This window comes from Salvia hispanica, chromosome 5 (assembly GCF_023119035.1).
Source record: "Salvia hispanica cultivar TCC Black 2014 chromosome 5, UniMelb_Shisp_WGS_1.0, whole genome shotgun sequence".
In the NCBI taxonomy this organism is placed as follows: Eukaryota; Viridiplantae; Streptophyta; class Magnoliopsida; order Lamiales; family Lamiaceae; genus Salvia; species Salvia hispanica.
In genome coordinates this window covers 40,282,587-40,298,505 of record NC_062969.1, presented here as the reverse complement: position 1 = coordinate 40,298,505, position 15,919 = coordinate 40,282,587, and the positions used below count along the sequence as shown (strand labels likewise).

General features: G+C 42.8%; 2 protein-coding genes across 7 annotated transcripts; one reads left to right on the top strand and one right to left on the bottom strand.

Annotated features, from left to right (window-relative positions):
* Window positions 1–821: 821 nt before the first annotated feature.
* On the top strand, window positions 822–3,353 carry LOC125189201. 6 transcript variants are annotated; one of them, XM_048086470.1, is made up of 4 exons: window positions 822–874; window positions 1,607–1,781; window positions 1,939–2,235; window positions 2,651–3,353. In XM_048086470.1, exons 3-4 carry the CDS (start codon window positions 2,221–2,223, stop codon window positions 3,179–3,181), a joined length of 546 nt encoding a protein of 181 aa, XP_047942427.1. In that variant the 5' UTR covers window positions 822–874; window positions 1,607–1,781; window positions 1,939–2,220; the 3' UTR covers window positions 3,182–3,353. The 6 variants fall into 6 exon arrangements, with proteins under 6 accessions (XP_047942427.1, XP_047942428.1, XP_047942429.1 ...); XM_048086471.1 differs by lacking the exon at window positions 822–874 and adding an exon at window positions 927–1,043; XM_048086472.1 differs by lacking the exon at window positions 822–874 and adding an exon at window positions 1,074–1,228 and having other exon boundaries at window positions 1,978–2,235.
* An 863-nt stretch (window positions 3,354–4,216) lies between these two features.
* Window positions 4,217–6,303, bottom strand: LOC125190073 (ABC transporter G family member 9-like). The gene is made up of 4 exons (XM_048087270.1): window positions 6,226–6,303; window positions 5,341–6,145; window positions 4,965–5,272; window positions 4,217–4,882 (listed from the first exon to the last, which is right to left on the bottom strand). The coding sequence occupies exons 1-4, from the start codon at window positions 6,301–6,303 to the stop codon at window positions 4,217–4,219; spliced, it is 1,857 nt and encodes a 618-aa protein (XP_047943227.1).
* Window positions 6,304–15,919: the final 9,616 nt, after the last annotated feature.

Below are 15,919 nucleotides of genomic sequence, written 5' to 3'. Positions count from 1 at the left end.
CATTTAAAATAAAAATATAATTAAACTTTTGAGTTATATACTTATATGAAGTATATATGGTAATTACAATATTTAAAAAACAGCGTTGATATGAAGTATATGTGGTAATTACAATATTAAAAGCAAAATTGTTATAAAGTATATATGTTAATTATGTATTCTCTCTCAAATTGAAAGTTAGGGTCATATGGAATATAGATGTTATTGATATTTACTCATATTAAATGCCGCATTACGTCTTTCCTCTCAAAGAGAATGATCCGGTCGAAGCTTCAAAAGTTATTTGATGTAGAAGAATGTCATTCAATTTCATAGAAGTTATTTTCTACACACTACTATCTATACTATCTTTTTTAACTACTTAGAATTTATTTTCTGGGTATATAATTAAGAATGCCATTCAACTCCTTTTAGATGCATGATTTCCATTTAATTGTAGTCAGATTCACGTGTTCTACTAATTAGCAATATGTTTATGAATATTGTTTCAATTTTCAATTGTTATTATTTTATTTCTCTTGATCATTTTGATAATACTTTACTATTTGTGATAATTTGTAGAATTTTTTTTTATAAGTTAGAATATTGAATCGAATAGAAAGTAACACATAAGATCACGTTTGGTCCGAATAGCCCGTGGGTTAGCTCGAAATCCGAAGATTTAGGGTTAGAGCCGGAAATTTATAGCCCGAAAAATTCATAACCCGAATAACCCGCATCCAAATAGCCCGACAACCCGAGTGGGTTGGCGCGAACCCGAGCGGGTTAGCCCAATTGACATCCCTAGTATAGAGTAATCAAAATTGTTGTTTAAAGAGGGGATGAAGCAATCGAATGAAACGCTGCGTTTTGCATCCCTCCCGAGAACTGAGAGGTAACGCAGCATTATTTGTTTCTTCTAATTTGAGATTTTTCATCACGTGCTTGAATTAGATTTTTTGATAGATTTCATGATCTCGGTTGACGAAATACAGAGCTTCTATTTCGAATTTGGATCCAAAATTACCAAAATCAGAATAGCATTGAATAACCAACTTGATTAGGTTAGGTCGTTTTTTTCTTTTTATATATTTTTCTATTGTAATTCTGGCACTAGGCAATTTTGGAGCTGGTAGCATAGTTATTGGAATGATTTGTAGCGAAACTGATGGAAGAGGAAACAATGAAATGCTAGGATTGAATATGAAGAAGAAGAAAATTTCACTGGCCATTATTTACTCATGGATAGGTGATCTTTATCGCTATTTTAGTGATGCAGTCTCAGTTTCTACTAGTTGAAAATTTCATGGGCACAGTTGTGAACACTTCTTACTCTTATACTAGGATATATAGTGGCAATCCTTTGTTTGAGTCCTTTTTAATTATTTATGCAGCTCTTTGTTTCATCAGAGTTGGCACATGGAACTTGTACTTAAATCTGCTGCAATTGACCGTGTTAGTCATGAATTAAAATGATAGATTTCAGAGAAAGTCATTTTTCTTCAACTCTGGAGTTTCAATCATAGTTTGAAAAAATTCATTTGCTTCTTCTTGAGTTCTGAAGGTTTCCTTGCCTTGTAAAGAAATCCTGATATGTGTACAATGTTGTTGACCTTTGTTAATGCAGATGGAAATTGGAGATATGGCCAGATCTTATATGAAGGAAAGGCCTCCCTGGGCATCTCCAACAGAACATGTTGAATTGAGAACCCCATTGACTACAACTATGAAACTTTTCAAGGAACGAACGCCGTATTCAGTCAATGTCATCTGCATCAGATGATCTGATCTCGCACTATGAGGTCTTTATCCATATGTGAATTATCTGTATGGAGGCAATCTTATGCCAAAGTTTTATTGTGGTTTCATTAATGTTTAGTTGCTTATTTCAATCAATTGAAGCGAACCTTTTCGTTTGCTATATGTCTTACTCATTTGCCTTTGTTTATTGTATTTCAGAGACAGAGTTCTCTTGCATCTGGATCCTGGAATATTCAGGAAGAATTGTGGAAAGTGCACTCAAGTTGAAGGATGTGAAGAGGCTCAACCTCAAGCTAAAGTTGCAGTGATGGAGGAACAGAGAGCTGGTACTAAAAGTGATGACTCAGTGCATTCCGTTGGTGCTCAAGATCCACACAAGACCAGATGTACTGGATGTGGATCTATATCACTTGGATGCATAGCTGGAAAGAATCCAGCTAGTGTGAAGGACCACAAGCTCTCATATAGAGATGTGGCTGTATGAGGGATTGCAAGGTAGAATTGATCAAGTTACTGTTATCATTAGTCAGATAAATTGATGATTATCATTATTGATTTTGAATTAGTAAAAGTTCCAGATACTTCTTGATAAGGTTATATATACATGTAATGTGTATTGAACTTCTGATTTGAATGAGATAGTAGCCTTTTCAATATTTCTCTTTTAGCTACAATATATTTTGCTTTCCAAGTGTCTTTTCTCCCTGTTTCCTTCCATGGTATCAGAGCAGGATCAGGATGATTCTGTCTCTGCTCTACTTTTGCTTCCGCGTTATCTTTTAACTTAAAAATGGCGGAATCAAGCGATTCAAACGCCACATCAATTCCTTTGTCAGCCTTGCCCGGTATTACCCAAATACCACCCATTTCATTCAAACTAACAGATGAAAATTTTCTGATTTGGAAACAGCAAGTGGAGATAGCAGTGTGGGGGTATGGACTTGAGTCCTATCTCTCTGAAGAAGCTCCTCCTCCTCCGATGAACGTTCCTGGTACAACCCAAGGAACAATGGTGGAAAATCCAGAGTTTAAAACCTGGCAAAGGCAAGATAGACAGCTTGCTGGATGGATCTTGTCATCACTTTCAGAAGGTGCACTGGTCCATGTTGTTGGGTTGAGATCAGCTCGTGACATTTTGAGTGCTTTGGAAACCAATTTTGCAAGTAGATCCACTGCTAAAGTGATGCAATATAGGCAGCTGGTCCAGAATATGAAGGAGGAGTCCCTTCCCATGAAGACATTATTTGATCTTCTGGGATCAGTTGGCTGCAAAATCTCTAATGATGAACAGATACTTCACATCTTGGGAGGCCTAGGGCGGGATTATGATCCAGTGGTGTGTGCTGTGACCTCAAGAGTAGTGCCATGGAAAGTCCCTGATGTTAGCTCTTTTCTCTTGAGCTTTGAGTCTAGAATTGAGACTACTAGGAATTCTTCATAAAGTATAGAAGGATCACAACCTTTTCTCAAGTTGTTGCAATAATCTGGACTGAGGAGAGACTCTTACTACAACAATGAGTCAGATTCTGTGGCAGGCAGAAGAAGCTCGAGGAGTACGAGAGGAGGTCGAGGTGGAAGGAATTCTGGACGAGGAGGAGGCAAAATCATTTGCCAGCCAGAGACGGAGTTCTCTTGCATCTGAATCCTGGAATATCCAGGAAGAATTACAGAAAGTGCGCTCGAAAGCAGTTGAAGATATGCTGCGGACGCCCCCTGCCAAAAATGATTCATCGTTTTCCATTGCAGCAACCAAGGAGGGTGGGTCCACACTCTTTTTTGGAGAACAAAGCCCATAGATGCTTTGATGGATGTTGGAGTGAATGCTGATCCAGCCCTTGTAGGTTGAATTTGTATTCTCTGCAATGTCAGCTAGTTTCCTTTTTTCCAACTTAGTAGATCTGAATCTCCATTTCTGGATAATTTGGTATTTCAAATAGTGGAATATGTGAAAACATATAGTAGTTGATAAACACTGATTCACAGTTTTGGTTCTTTCAGCTTTAGAATCCAGACAAGATGCTAAGGGCAGTGAAACACGGCCATCGCATCCGGATGCTTCAGCTTTGGGAATTAGTAAGGTACTAATCAACTCAAATTCCGTGACGATAGATTGGGAACCATTGTTGATTCTCTTAAAAAAATTCAGCAAAACTTCCTTATGTTAGCTGTTGATTATGCAAATTCAAGGAACTCTAAGACCTATTCATTATGTTAGTATACTGTTTCGTCTGTTTTAAAGGATCCCGAAACAATAGATTGGGAACCATTATTGTGATCAACTTCCTCTGTTAAACGACGACGTTTGAAAATCACGACAATTAACATTTGCAGTATAATACGAAACCTTATAGTAATAATGATACTCATTAGAAGAAACCAAATAGTAGCAATACAAATATTGTTACACATATGACTGTCTACCAAGCTACTTCCCCTTGATCTAATGCCTTAAACAACAAATTTTGGAAAGCAAAGCCTATTTCCTAGGGACACTGAGTCTCATAAGGAAAAGATAGGCTATGAGCCTATAAAACACGAGCATCCCAGTCATGGCAACGAACGAGGCTGACACGGCGCTGACAGTCCCGCCAATCCATGCAGCTCTAATGGAGGGAAAATCCCTCACTAGGCAAGTGTGGTTTGCGGTGCAATGAAAGGTCTCCTCAGTCTCATACTGCGACCACAGCAGGAGATTGAGGGTGTGTGAGCTGATCGAAATATACCTGATCCAGCTAATGAATATAGGGACATGCTGAACAAAGAAGCCACTTGACAGTAGAAAGGTGATGACGATGATGGCTCCAAGCGTAACGCCAGACTTCCCGTCCATCAAGGCTGCCCCAATGGCGAGGCTGAGCCCCTGGGTGCACAGGACGCTGTAGAGAAGCACGAAGAGGCCCGAGAAGAAGGCTCCGGCAGTGTGCTTGAGGCCCGCCATGGTGTAGGTCATGGCATAGAAGATGGTGGGGAGGACTAGATCCATGGGCAGGTTGAGGTTTAGGGCCATGAAGTAGGATGATAGGCGGTACATGCCCGATGCTCGCTCTTTCGTGAGCATCATACGCTCTTGAGTGATTGCGAAGACGGTCTGGAACATGGGGTAGAACCCCCAAAACTCGGCATAGAAGAATAGGAGCCCCACCTATATGCATGCGCATTATCAATCAAAACATATAGATGCAGGGTTAGTTACTACTCCATTTTCAAACTAGTAAATTACGTACTTGGTCTTGCAAGTGGTCGATGTCGGATTGCCACCAAAGGAGTCCGCAGACGAGGGCAGCAACCAAAACCTCCACAATCCTAATCCTTGAGAAGGAATCATATTTCCTCTCTTTGACCCCCCTCCCCAGCAAGATCGAGAACTGAGCAATCCATGGATTCGACCAGCGCCTATCATCATCGGCTGGAAGAGCACCACTGTCATAATCGGCTACTGATAGCTCTTCCCTCACAGTGGCCGTCTTGTAAGCAGTCACCAATCTCTGCTTAACCTCTTCTAGGTCTTCATCGGTATCGCCCGTTGCCACTCCTACAAGATATGCAACAATACTAACTCAATTCTTACCTTACACAAAAAAAAAGAAAAAAAAGGAGTACCATTTGCTAAATCCAGCAAGAAATCAGCTGGGTTCGTGGCAACCATCCCCGGGGAAAACCCCAAACTAGAAAAGTACTCCAAGACATCGGCTCCTTTGCCGAAATACATCGGATTCCCATCCGAAAGCAGAAGAACCTTGCTGAACATATGGAAGATCCTGCTCGAGGGTTGGTGAATGGTCATCACCACTGTGCGGCAGCCCCCATTTGCGAGCTCCCAGAGCGTGGAAACGATTCTTTGGGCGGTGGTCGAATCCAATCCCGAGGTTGGCTCGTCAAGGAACAACACGCTCGGGTTGGTGAGCATCTCCTGTCCGATGCTCACCCGTTTCCGCTCACCCCCGGATACCCCCCTCGCAACTGGCCCATCGATGATGCTGTTACTGCACCTCAACAGGCCAAGCTGCGCAATCACAGCCTCTGCCTGCCCAACCTTCTCCGCCTTCGTCAGGGAACCGGGCAGCCGAAGGAGGGCCGTGTAGACGAGCGTCTCCGTCACAGTTAAGTGAGGGTAGAGGACGTCGTCTTGGGTGACGAAGCCTGACTTGCGCTTCATTGCATTCGACAACGGCTGCCCATTGAAAGTGATGGTCCCGGTGAGATCGCCGCCTAGCCTGCCGCCCAGGGCGGTCAGCAGGGTCGTCTTGCCGCTGCCCGAGGGCCCCAGCATTGCAAGCATCTCTCCGGGCAGCACGCTGCCGGAGATCCCTTTAAGGATGACTCTTTCTTCTTCTTCCGCATTCCTCTTCATCAACTCTGACCATCCTCCCTCATTCATTTTTATCTTGTACACTACCTCATCAAACTGCTAATTTTAAATGTCATTATTAGGATTTCAATCCAGAAGCTATATTAGTTATTTCATTCCAGCATCGAAGTAGTTACCTGCAGTGTAACAGGCAGATTTGGTCGGGCTAAGATGGTCGAGGATTGGTCATCCTGCTGTGCCTCGAGGTCGGCCATATCAATCAATCTACTTTCTTTTTTTCTTCCTACAAATGAACAATCGTGATGCATTTTTCATATTATTTCATAACTCAAGATTATTTGCTATTCTCCAAGAAATAGTTAGATAAAGCACAGATATAATAGGAGTACTACATTTATCCTACTGTAGCTTCGAGCCTAGCTAAGACTAGATTGATTACATATTTTGTAATAAGCTCCTTATATATAAGGGTGACATTCCCTATGTAAGGGTGATATAGAGGAGCTAGGATCATCACCAAGCCGATGTGGGACAAGGATTTGAAGAATTTAACATTGAGAAAAAAACTAGTAATAAAATTTAATTATATGTGGAGGGCGAATAAATCTAAATTTCAAAAGTTAAATTTATGATTTTAACTAACCCTAATTAGTTGTATCATATAAACAGTCCAATAAAGGTGGGTTAATGTGGCGTAAAATTCCATCCCTAGATGGGTTATCAACCCTACCAAACATGTCAATTAAACTCTCAAAACCTAAAAAACCTAAAATGAGTTATCTGACATTATACACACACAGATTACCTCTAACTCGGAAGGAAGGGGTGTTTATTGCTGTCTAAGACGATGAGATCTACAGAAGAACAAGGAAAAGAAGAAAATGTAAAATGAAACTCACGAGAGGGAACCCAAGAAGAGAGTTAAGAATATGTTTCCAAATGTGTATGCTTCTGCTCTATTTTGATCAGTATTACAAAAATAGCTTCCCCACTTCAATTTCAAATTCAAATATGTATTCAACCTTGGTAAAAATTAATTGATCCCCCAAAGTGTTCTGTAATATAAATATTTTTCCAGTTTTAGATGCACCAGTCACGTACCATCGCTTTAACTCATCTTACTCTACAAGGTAATACACCTAATCAAAATTTAGATGGTGTAATTGTGATAGAGAGTTTAGTATCTCATTAGGGTTTTTGAGATGCTGAGAATGAGAAGGTTAAATACAATTTTAGATTTTATTTTTTGATGTGACTAATTAAATGTATGAAATGATTACTGATTGGCAACTAATGAGAGATTAATGAATATCATTTTCGTTCTTAATTTTTGGAATTGATGAGTTTAATGTACCATATAAAAATAGGGTAGTGATGAATTAACAAAGATTGTATATATAATGTACGATATTTTAGGTATTTTACATTTACAATAAATTTATAATGATTAATTAATTTAAGGTATTAATTACATTATTAATGGAATCAATTATACACTTTAGGAAATTATTTATTACATCTTCTTAATCACAGCATTATTTCTTCTTCCATTAACAAGAATGACTTTATTTCTTCTACAAAATAAATTATCGTTGAATGATGCACTAGATCAATGAGCAATTGCATTAAAATCTATGAGAGAAGGATAGGGCACATGAAGTTTGATTCACATGAGTATATTTCTTCATTCCATTTTATCTCTCCTCTCATACCATCACACAACTCTCTTCCCTCTATAACACAAATCATTTAAGTTGTTTTTTTTTTCTATCCATATATATAAACATGCTTGCACTGTGACCATAAAATACAAGAAAATTAATAGATTAATGCAAGTTTAGAGCTTCATCATCTACATAAATGTTTGGTACTTCCCCGTATTAATGCCCAAGTACAATTATCATATCTTATCAAGACTTATTTTCTGGATGTTCTAGTTACGATTTATGGCTGGTGTCACGGTGTATGAGAAATTAGTCACTCACCCCTTGAAAAGAGGAGAAGAGTTAAATCCATCATCGACTTGGGCCCGCTCGGATACCATATTAGAAATGGGTCACTCACCCTTTAAAAGACCTTATAAGGGGGAGGGTATCCATACTTTTATAGGTGAGCTAGGATCGTTACCAAGTCGATGTGGGACAAGATATTAAGAATTTTACACGGTGCAAACTGTTACGATCTGAAGTCATTCAACCGAAGATTCATTCGCTGGAATTAAGTTTCTAGTTTGATACAACGGCTCGACAAATTGCCTTATAGAGTACTGAATTCCATCTAGTTCAACTTGTTGTCATCATTATGCTCGACTAATAAATTATGTGATTCGTCGTTGCAACGAACCTCACATCTTATATTGAATCTTTATTTTGCTAGTTGAAATCAATATAGTTATATGTATTTAAATTTTTGAGATATTTTTAAAAAATTAGTTATAATTACTTTATTCTTAGTTGACATAAATATCCTAATTGATATTTTTTTATTGGATATATTGATATTCGAAAATGATAGATATTAACCCTTAATCTGAAGATCTAATATCTATCATTTAATGGTAGCTAGCAATTTAAATATAAGTTAACCATATAATACTCCTATTGCATAAATTCACACATACGTTTATAAAAAAAACATTGTTTCACACAGACATATAGTACTATAAACGTAACATATTAGATTAATATTAATACAAAGAGTTTTGATTAGGATGTAAATCCACCAACCAAGCCTTATTTGAATTTTGGCCCATCAACTATACACCACACTAAATTGAATTAAGCCCATTCAATCGTCTTGTGCAGCTATAAGTTTCCACCGATAAATCAGTTTACACTCTTGGGCCTATGAGGGCTGAAGTGTTTTTGTGGGCTTCTTCAAAAAATGGGAAAGTGCATCAAACAATAGAAAAGCCAAGGAAATGGGTCATTTTCTAGGATTTACCGGGTTATCAAACATACCCTCAATCTCGGCGAGCTTAGCCACCAACCACGACACGTCTCGCTTGCCACCATCTCTCTCTATTTCTCTTCCAAATTGGCGCCGCCACGACCACCGCCCATCCCGCCGCTCCACCCCTCATTCCGTCGTGCCTCGCCTCCACAGCTCCTTCCGCCAGTGAGCTATCGCCGGATTCCAAGATCCTGCTCTGCAGCAATCAAATAATCAGAAAATTAGTCCCAAGCATGTGTGTATATATACGAGTGTTTAATCTTCTCTGATAAACCAATTTTCTGCATTGGACCTATTTTTAGCCCAGTAGAGTTTGCTTTATTATTACCCCCGCAGTAACCGATTAAGAGTCACACTTATTCATTTCGGCCGTTCTTAATTAAGAGTCACGTTTCATTTTTACCATAAATAGTATGTAGGTCTCACATTCCACTAGCTCAATTCACTCACATTTTATTATAAAACTAATATGAGTCTCACATCCTACTAACTTTTTCAACCAACATTTCTTTCCATTTCTCAAGATGGCTTTCCCATCCAAAAGTGTGACACATGGCAGTCCAAAACACTGCCTCCAGAGCATCTCCAATGGCTTTAGGCCAGCCACTGGCTAGCCACTCTCTCTCCCTACCACGTCATCAGCACTAAAATTCCACCGGCCACATCAGCATTTTAAGCAAATAGGCTAGCCACAAGCTTGCCGCAATAAAAATAATTCAATTTACGGAATTAAATTTATGACAAATTACGGAAATAAATTTACGAGACATACCCGAGAAAATTCATTAATTTCATTTAAATAAAAAAAGGTACATTGATTAAAAAAAATTACATTAAATAAAAATAAATTACATAATAAAAGAAAATCGAGCTTCCACACACGAGCCTCGCCTCTCTCTACTTCTCGTCGTCGCCGTCTCCGTCGCTGCCGTTGCCGCCGCCACCCGGGACCTCCACATCTGAGCCCGCGTCTAAGCCCCCCAACCGTGCCTTCGCGCACCCAAATCGACCCGCATGCTCTCGAGCATCGAGTGAAGAAACCTCTTCTCCGTGGGGTCAGTTGCAGCCTTCCAATCTTGAAAGACCGTGTACATCTGCTCCCGCGTTTTTTGACGCGAGAAGAAGGTGAGCGCGGGTTGGGGGGGTTGCCGATTGGACCTCCTGGGGCGATAGGGGGGAGGATCCCCTCGCTGCCCGTTGCGCCCGCTTTTGGCAAACCGGGCGAGTGCGGCGAGCAAACGATGGAGGGGACGGAAACTCCTCAGCATCCGGGGGGAGGTCGTGGGAACCACCGCTATTGCCGCTGTAATCGCCGGAATAGTTCAGCCTGCTTCTTCGGCCACCCAGCCTGCGACCCCCGCCCGAACTTCTCGGTCCTTCAGCACCAGATAACAGTTCCAGTAGGTGAACTCCTTATAAACCCCCGGCTTGGGGAACATACTCTCCGCTATCCTCCGGCAGTCCTTCTCAACCTACCCACTAGTCTGCATGCGGAGGGCGTGCGTACAAGTCCGAAAATCGGCCAACTGGAACAATCGACCCACGCCTTCCGGCACTCCTCCCAGGTGAAGTCCTTTCCATGCGGGCAGTTCCTCTTGTAGGCTGCTCTAATCTTAGCCCACATATTGACGATCCTCTGGTTGTTCGCCTTGGACAGGGCGACGTTCTCATCGTCCGTTCACTTCCTCCGTGCGGTGGTGTCGTCAACAGCCGGCTGCGACGACTCCCCAACCACCTTGCTCTTCTTCTTCTTCGGCGCAGCCCGACCCCGCTCTACTCCCCCCGTTGGAACGGGAGTGTCCGCCTCCTCGACACCGATCCCCAACTCCTGTAATGAGAAACTGTCATCCCCAGTGAACTGCGTCTCCACCGGGGTCGATGTGTGAGACGAAGCCGTCAAAAAGTCAAAAGTAGGACGATAGACCGTGTCCCCCCCCCCCTGGCGACCCCTGCATACCGGGCTGCACCCCCCTGCCATACCGGCATCATCCCCATCATCTGCTGCATTATCTGCGGCGTCATCTGCGGCGTACCTCCCCACCCGGCATTCCCCGCCCGCCGCTGGGCTGCCCCTTCGCCCGACATCGCCTGCCCGCCCGCCATCATTCCCATCAACCCGCCGCTAAGGGTACATGTTGTACTACCCGCCCATCTGCCCCCATCCAGACCCCACGGGTAACGTGGGAGTCCGAGACCCGCTCGTCGCCGGAGTAAACTGGTTGTTGTTGTCCATCTCTCGATGTTGCTCTTGTACAGAAATGTAGATAGAGAAAACTCGTTAAAACAAGTGGTGCAAATGAAAATGACGTGAAAATCGCGAATATATAGTGTTTCAAAAATAAAATAAAAAAAAAAAATTGCGCTGGCCGATCGCCAGCCTGCAATGGCGGCCAGCGCCTTCAAATCGGCCTGCGCTCACCTAATGGCTAGTCGATTCGCCGCTCGCCGATCGCAGTAGTTCGGCTAGCGCCGCGAATCAGCTAGTCGGTGGGCTAGCCGCTATTAGAGATGCTCTGCATAGATAGACGTGGATGGTTTACGCAACAAAGGCTGCGACGTACGCCGATTACGCAACAAAATTTGTGAAATACTCTAACATGCCAACGTCTTTCCTTTTTAAGTTCGGTTTACATTTTAATTGAATAAAATAGTGTTTAAAATGATGTGAATTAAACATAAAAAAGTTAGTATAGCTGTTGTGTTTTGTTCACAAATTTTGGCGTTTCAAGCACCGCACCCCCTGCTGTGATATAAGCCACAGCAAGGGATCCTCCCCTATTATTTGACGGGAATGGATCCCCTGTTGTGTTAAAATCACAGCAGGGGCTGCTGTGGAACTAAGAGCATCTCCAATGCCGGCTAGCCGATTCGCGTCGTTAGCCGGTCGGCTAGCCGAAGCATTGGAGTCGGCCAGCGGGAAATCGGCCAAAATTTTGGCGTGGACTAGCCGATGGTGTGGCGCTGGCCGCCATTGTGGCGTGCCGATCGGCCAGCGCCGTATTTTCCATTTTTAAAAAAAAAAACCTATATAAACGTGATTTTAGTTTCATTTTCATTTGCACCACTTGTTTTAACGAGTTTTCTCTCTCTCTACATTTACGTACAAGAGCATCATCGAGCGATGGATCACAACAACGAGTCCGAGTCCGGCGACGAGTGGATCTCGAACTCCCACGGTACCCGTGGGATCTGGATGGGGCCGATGTGGCGCGAGATGGGCTCGGGGTTTAACGTCCCTTGGAATCACCCTGATGGGTATGATGGCGGAGCGCCGGGGGTGGGAACCGGGGGGGATGCCGTGGGGTATGCCGGGCGGCGGAGCAGGCCAGCGGCGGGCGGGGGTAGGGAGGTATGCCCCGGATGCAGCGGCAGATGATGGTTATGCATCCGGGATGCGGGGTTCACCGAGGGGGGGACACGGTCTATCGTCCCTCTTTGGATTTTTTGACGGCTTCGTCTCACACGTCGACCCAGGTGGAGACGCAGTTCACTGGCGATGACCTTTTGTCATTGCATGACATGGGGATCGATCTCGGGGATCCGGACACTCCCGTTCCAGCGGGGCGGGCCGCAGCGGCGAAGAAGAAGAAGACGAAGGGGAAGGCCAAGGCGGTCGGCGAGTCGTCGCAGCCCGCTGTTGACGACACCACCACCCGGAGGAAGTGGACGGAGGATGAGTACGCCGGGGTGGCCAGGGGGTGGTTGGAGGTGTGCGACGATCCGCTGGTTGCGAACAACCAGCGGGTCGTCAACATGTGGGCGAAGATTAGAGATGCCTACAAGAGGCACTGCCCGCACGGGAAGGACTTCGGCGGGGAGGAGGTCCGGAAGGGTGGGAGCGCATCGGGGCCGCGGTCGGCCGTTTTTCGGCGTTATACGCCAACGCCCTCCGTCGGCTCACTAGTGGGCGGAATAAGGAGGGCCTGAAGGACTCGAGAAGTTCGGGGCGGGGGTGCGACGCATGGGTGGCCGAAGAAGCGAGAGGCTAAACTATTCGGCGACTTCTGGCGGCGGCGGCCGCGGATCCCACGACCTCCCCCCGGATGCTCCGGATGCTGAGGAGTTTCCGTCCCCTCCATCATTTGCTCGTCACCCTCGCCCGGTTGGACAAAAGCGGGCGCAGCGGGCGGCGAGGGGAGTGGATCCCCTATCGCCCCGGGAGGTCGTCTCGGCACCCCCCGCCCCCGAGTTCACCTTCTTCTCGCGGCAAAAAACGCGGGAGCAGATGTACAAGATCTTCCAAGATTGGAGGGCTGCCAACGACCCCACGGAGAAGATGTTTCTTCACTCGATGCTCGAGAGCATGCGGGTTGATTTGGATGCGGCGAGGGCACGGATGGGGGGTTCCGACGTGGGCTCGGATACCCCGGGTGGCGGCGAGTGACGGCGGCGGACGACGGCGACGGCGACGAGAGTAGAGAGTGGCGGGGCTCGCCTATGGATTTTTTTTTTTTTTTAATCATGTATTTTTTTTTTTAATCTTTGTACTTTTTTTTATGAAATGAATTAATTTTCCCGTATATGTGTCGTATATTTAATTCCGTAATTTAATCGTGATTTTAATTCCGTAAATGTAGTATTTTTTGAATTATTTTTATTGCGGCTGGCCTATGGTTGGCCTAAATCTGATGTGGCGGGTGGTTGTTTAATGCTGCTGACGTGGCAAGGAGAGAGAGTGGCTGACCTATAGCTGGCCTATTTGCATTGGAGATGCTCTAATCGCATCTTCCCTTCTATTTAAATACATGTATATTGATTAAATTATTATACTACTCCATTTATTATTAAAAAGTCCAAATATATAGGAAAATAATGATACACCATCAATTTGGGTGCCGTCTTGTGACCCGCACATCAGCACTTTTTTTTCAATTATAATGATAATATTTTTATATTCAATACCATTACACACAAATATTATATTAAGAAAAATGCAGATAATATTAATTTGGGTGTTGTGCAGCAGTGATAAATGAAAAGGAAGATGCATTTTGAGTGAAAATGGCTGCGTTTAGTTCCATAGTAGCCTGTGATTTTAACAAAGCAGGGGATCAATTCCCTTATTTGACTATGTATTTCCGGGAATAGCATCAAACTGTTGTATTCTGTTTTAGCGAATGAGATTTGTCTATATTTTCGGAATTAGCCATCTTTGGCAGACGTGCTTAATAATTAGCTTAATCAACTGACATTAGAAAGTAGCCATTTATTGATAGAGAATAAACAACAACACTGGACACTATTCTGGTGCATTTCTTCATCTAAAAGAAGACATCAGTCAAAACCTTGTTGCTCTCCATAGAAGCCTTGAGCAGCTTCAAGGCCTACCAGATATACAAAATACAGATACTATTTTAGAAGAAAAATAACAAAAGAAAAAGACAGTGCATTTACCTCATCCATCCCAAAAGTGACAACCTTCTCTTCCAAAGCACCCACATCCTTCATATTAAACATACTATTAATCATAGTGACGCAGGTGATAATAGACATAGGCATGATCAGCAAATCGTCCATGACCATGTAAGTAACCACATCCTTCACCAAACCGCCCTCTTTCGGCGGTAAGATGGCGATGGCATGAAGGACAAGTGGCGCGTGGGTCATTAGAAAGATAGTTGGGATTGACACAGGTGCAGCATCTGTAAAGTTCCTTGTGAAGCTGATCATGAGAATCAGGGAGGGCAAGAAGAGGAACCGAGGAACTAGAGACTGGCGGTATCCTTTTTCTGGTTAGGTAGTATGTAGGCGTCGTTGAGGGTTTCTAAGCTTTTGTAGAGATTGGGTAAAGATCCCACCATTTCTTGGGCTTTGAGAAGGTGAATGATGGTGGCCACAGGCAACGAGAGTATGTGGAAGAGGAAGTCCACGCAGTCCTTGCTTGCCTCCGCGAACAAGACTCGCTTCCCTTTAGTGTCGATCAACCAGCGAATTCGACATTCTTTTTTGTGATCCAAATGTAAATACAGATTATGGATGTGAGGGAAAGAGAAGTCGATGCAGAGGATACTAGGAGAGATTGACATATATACAGTGGCGGAGGTCGCCCCCTCCGTGCGACTAATTTCTTCTTATCCGGACGTAAAATTACTATGTCCGCCCCCTCTATTTGCCCCGACGTCTCTCCGAAAATTGAAAAAAATTATCATTTTCGCCCTAAACCAACCTACTAATATATATTTCGCCCCCTCCATTTATCATTTCTGGATCCGCCACTTCATATATATTATATATACCGAGATTTGAGAGAAGTAAGTATTTGTTATCAAAGAATACACCGGTATTTACCATATTAACGGGCTACACAGATTTGAATAGGTATTTTATATAAACACAAATTAACCAAAATACATAAATACTGAAAGTCATGGTACTATAAAGAACAAAGATGAGAATAAAGATAAATTAACAAATAAAAATTGTATAAACAAAATGACCTTACATTTTTATTATATTTGTAAAGTTAAATCACTATTAAATTACATTGATGAAAATGTGAAAATATGGAAAATCACTACAACAAAAATATGGAAATATTGCTGGATCAAATAGTTTGCGTAGCCATTTTCATGATTCATCTACTTCATGTCACGTTCTTATTTAGGGTGGAATCATATTAGGCTGCAATTATTTCTTATTCTTAACAACGCTCAAACAATTCTAAAATCAAATATAAATATTACTCCCTCCTTCCCACATTTATAGTCACATTTAGTTATGGCACGAATTTTAAGGAATTGATGATGTGTGTAATTAATGAAGTGAGATGTGGAGTGTGTAATAAATGAAATAACATGGTGGAGTGAGAAGATGGAGTGTGTAATAAATGAAGTGAGATGATGGATGTGTAATAAATGAAGTGAGTTGGTTGAAGGTAAGTCCCTCTTTGACTTTTTGGTTTTTTTTTTATTTTTGTTT

Excerpts from the sequence above, each read along its gene's own strand:
- LOC125190073 (XM_048087270.1), bottom strand. The coding sequence starts at position 6,303 with ATGGCCGACCTCGAGGCACAGCAGGATGACCAATCCTCGACCATCTTA. Across the intron at positions 5,273-5,340 it reads CTTGCTGGATTTAGCAAATG|GAGTGGCAACGGGCGATACC; the intron begins GTACTCCTTTTT and ends CATATCTTGTAG. Across the intron at positions 4,883-4,964 it reads TCGACCACTTGCAAGACCAA|GTGGGGCTCCTATTCTTCTA; the intron begins GTACGTAATTTA and ends GCATGCATATAG.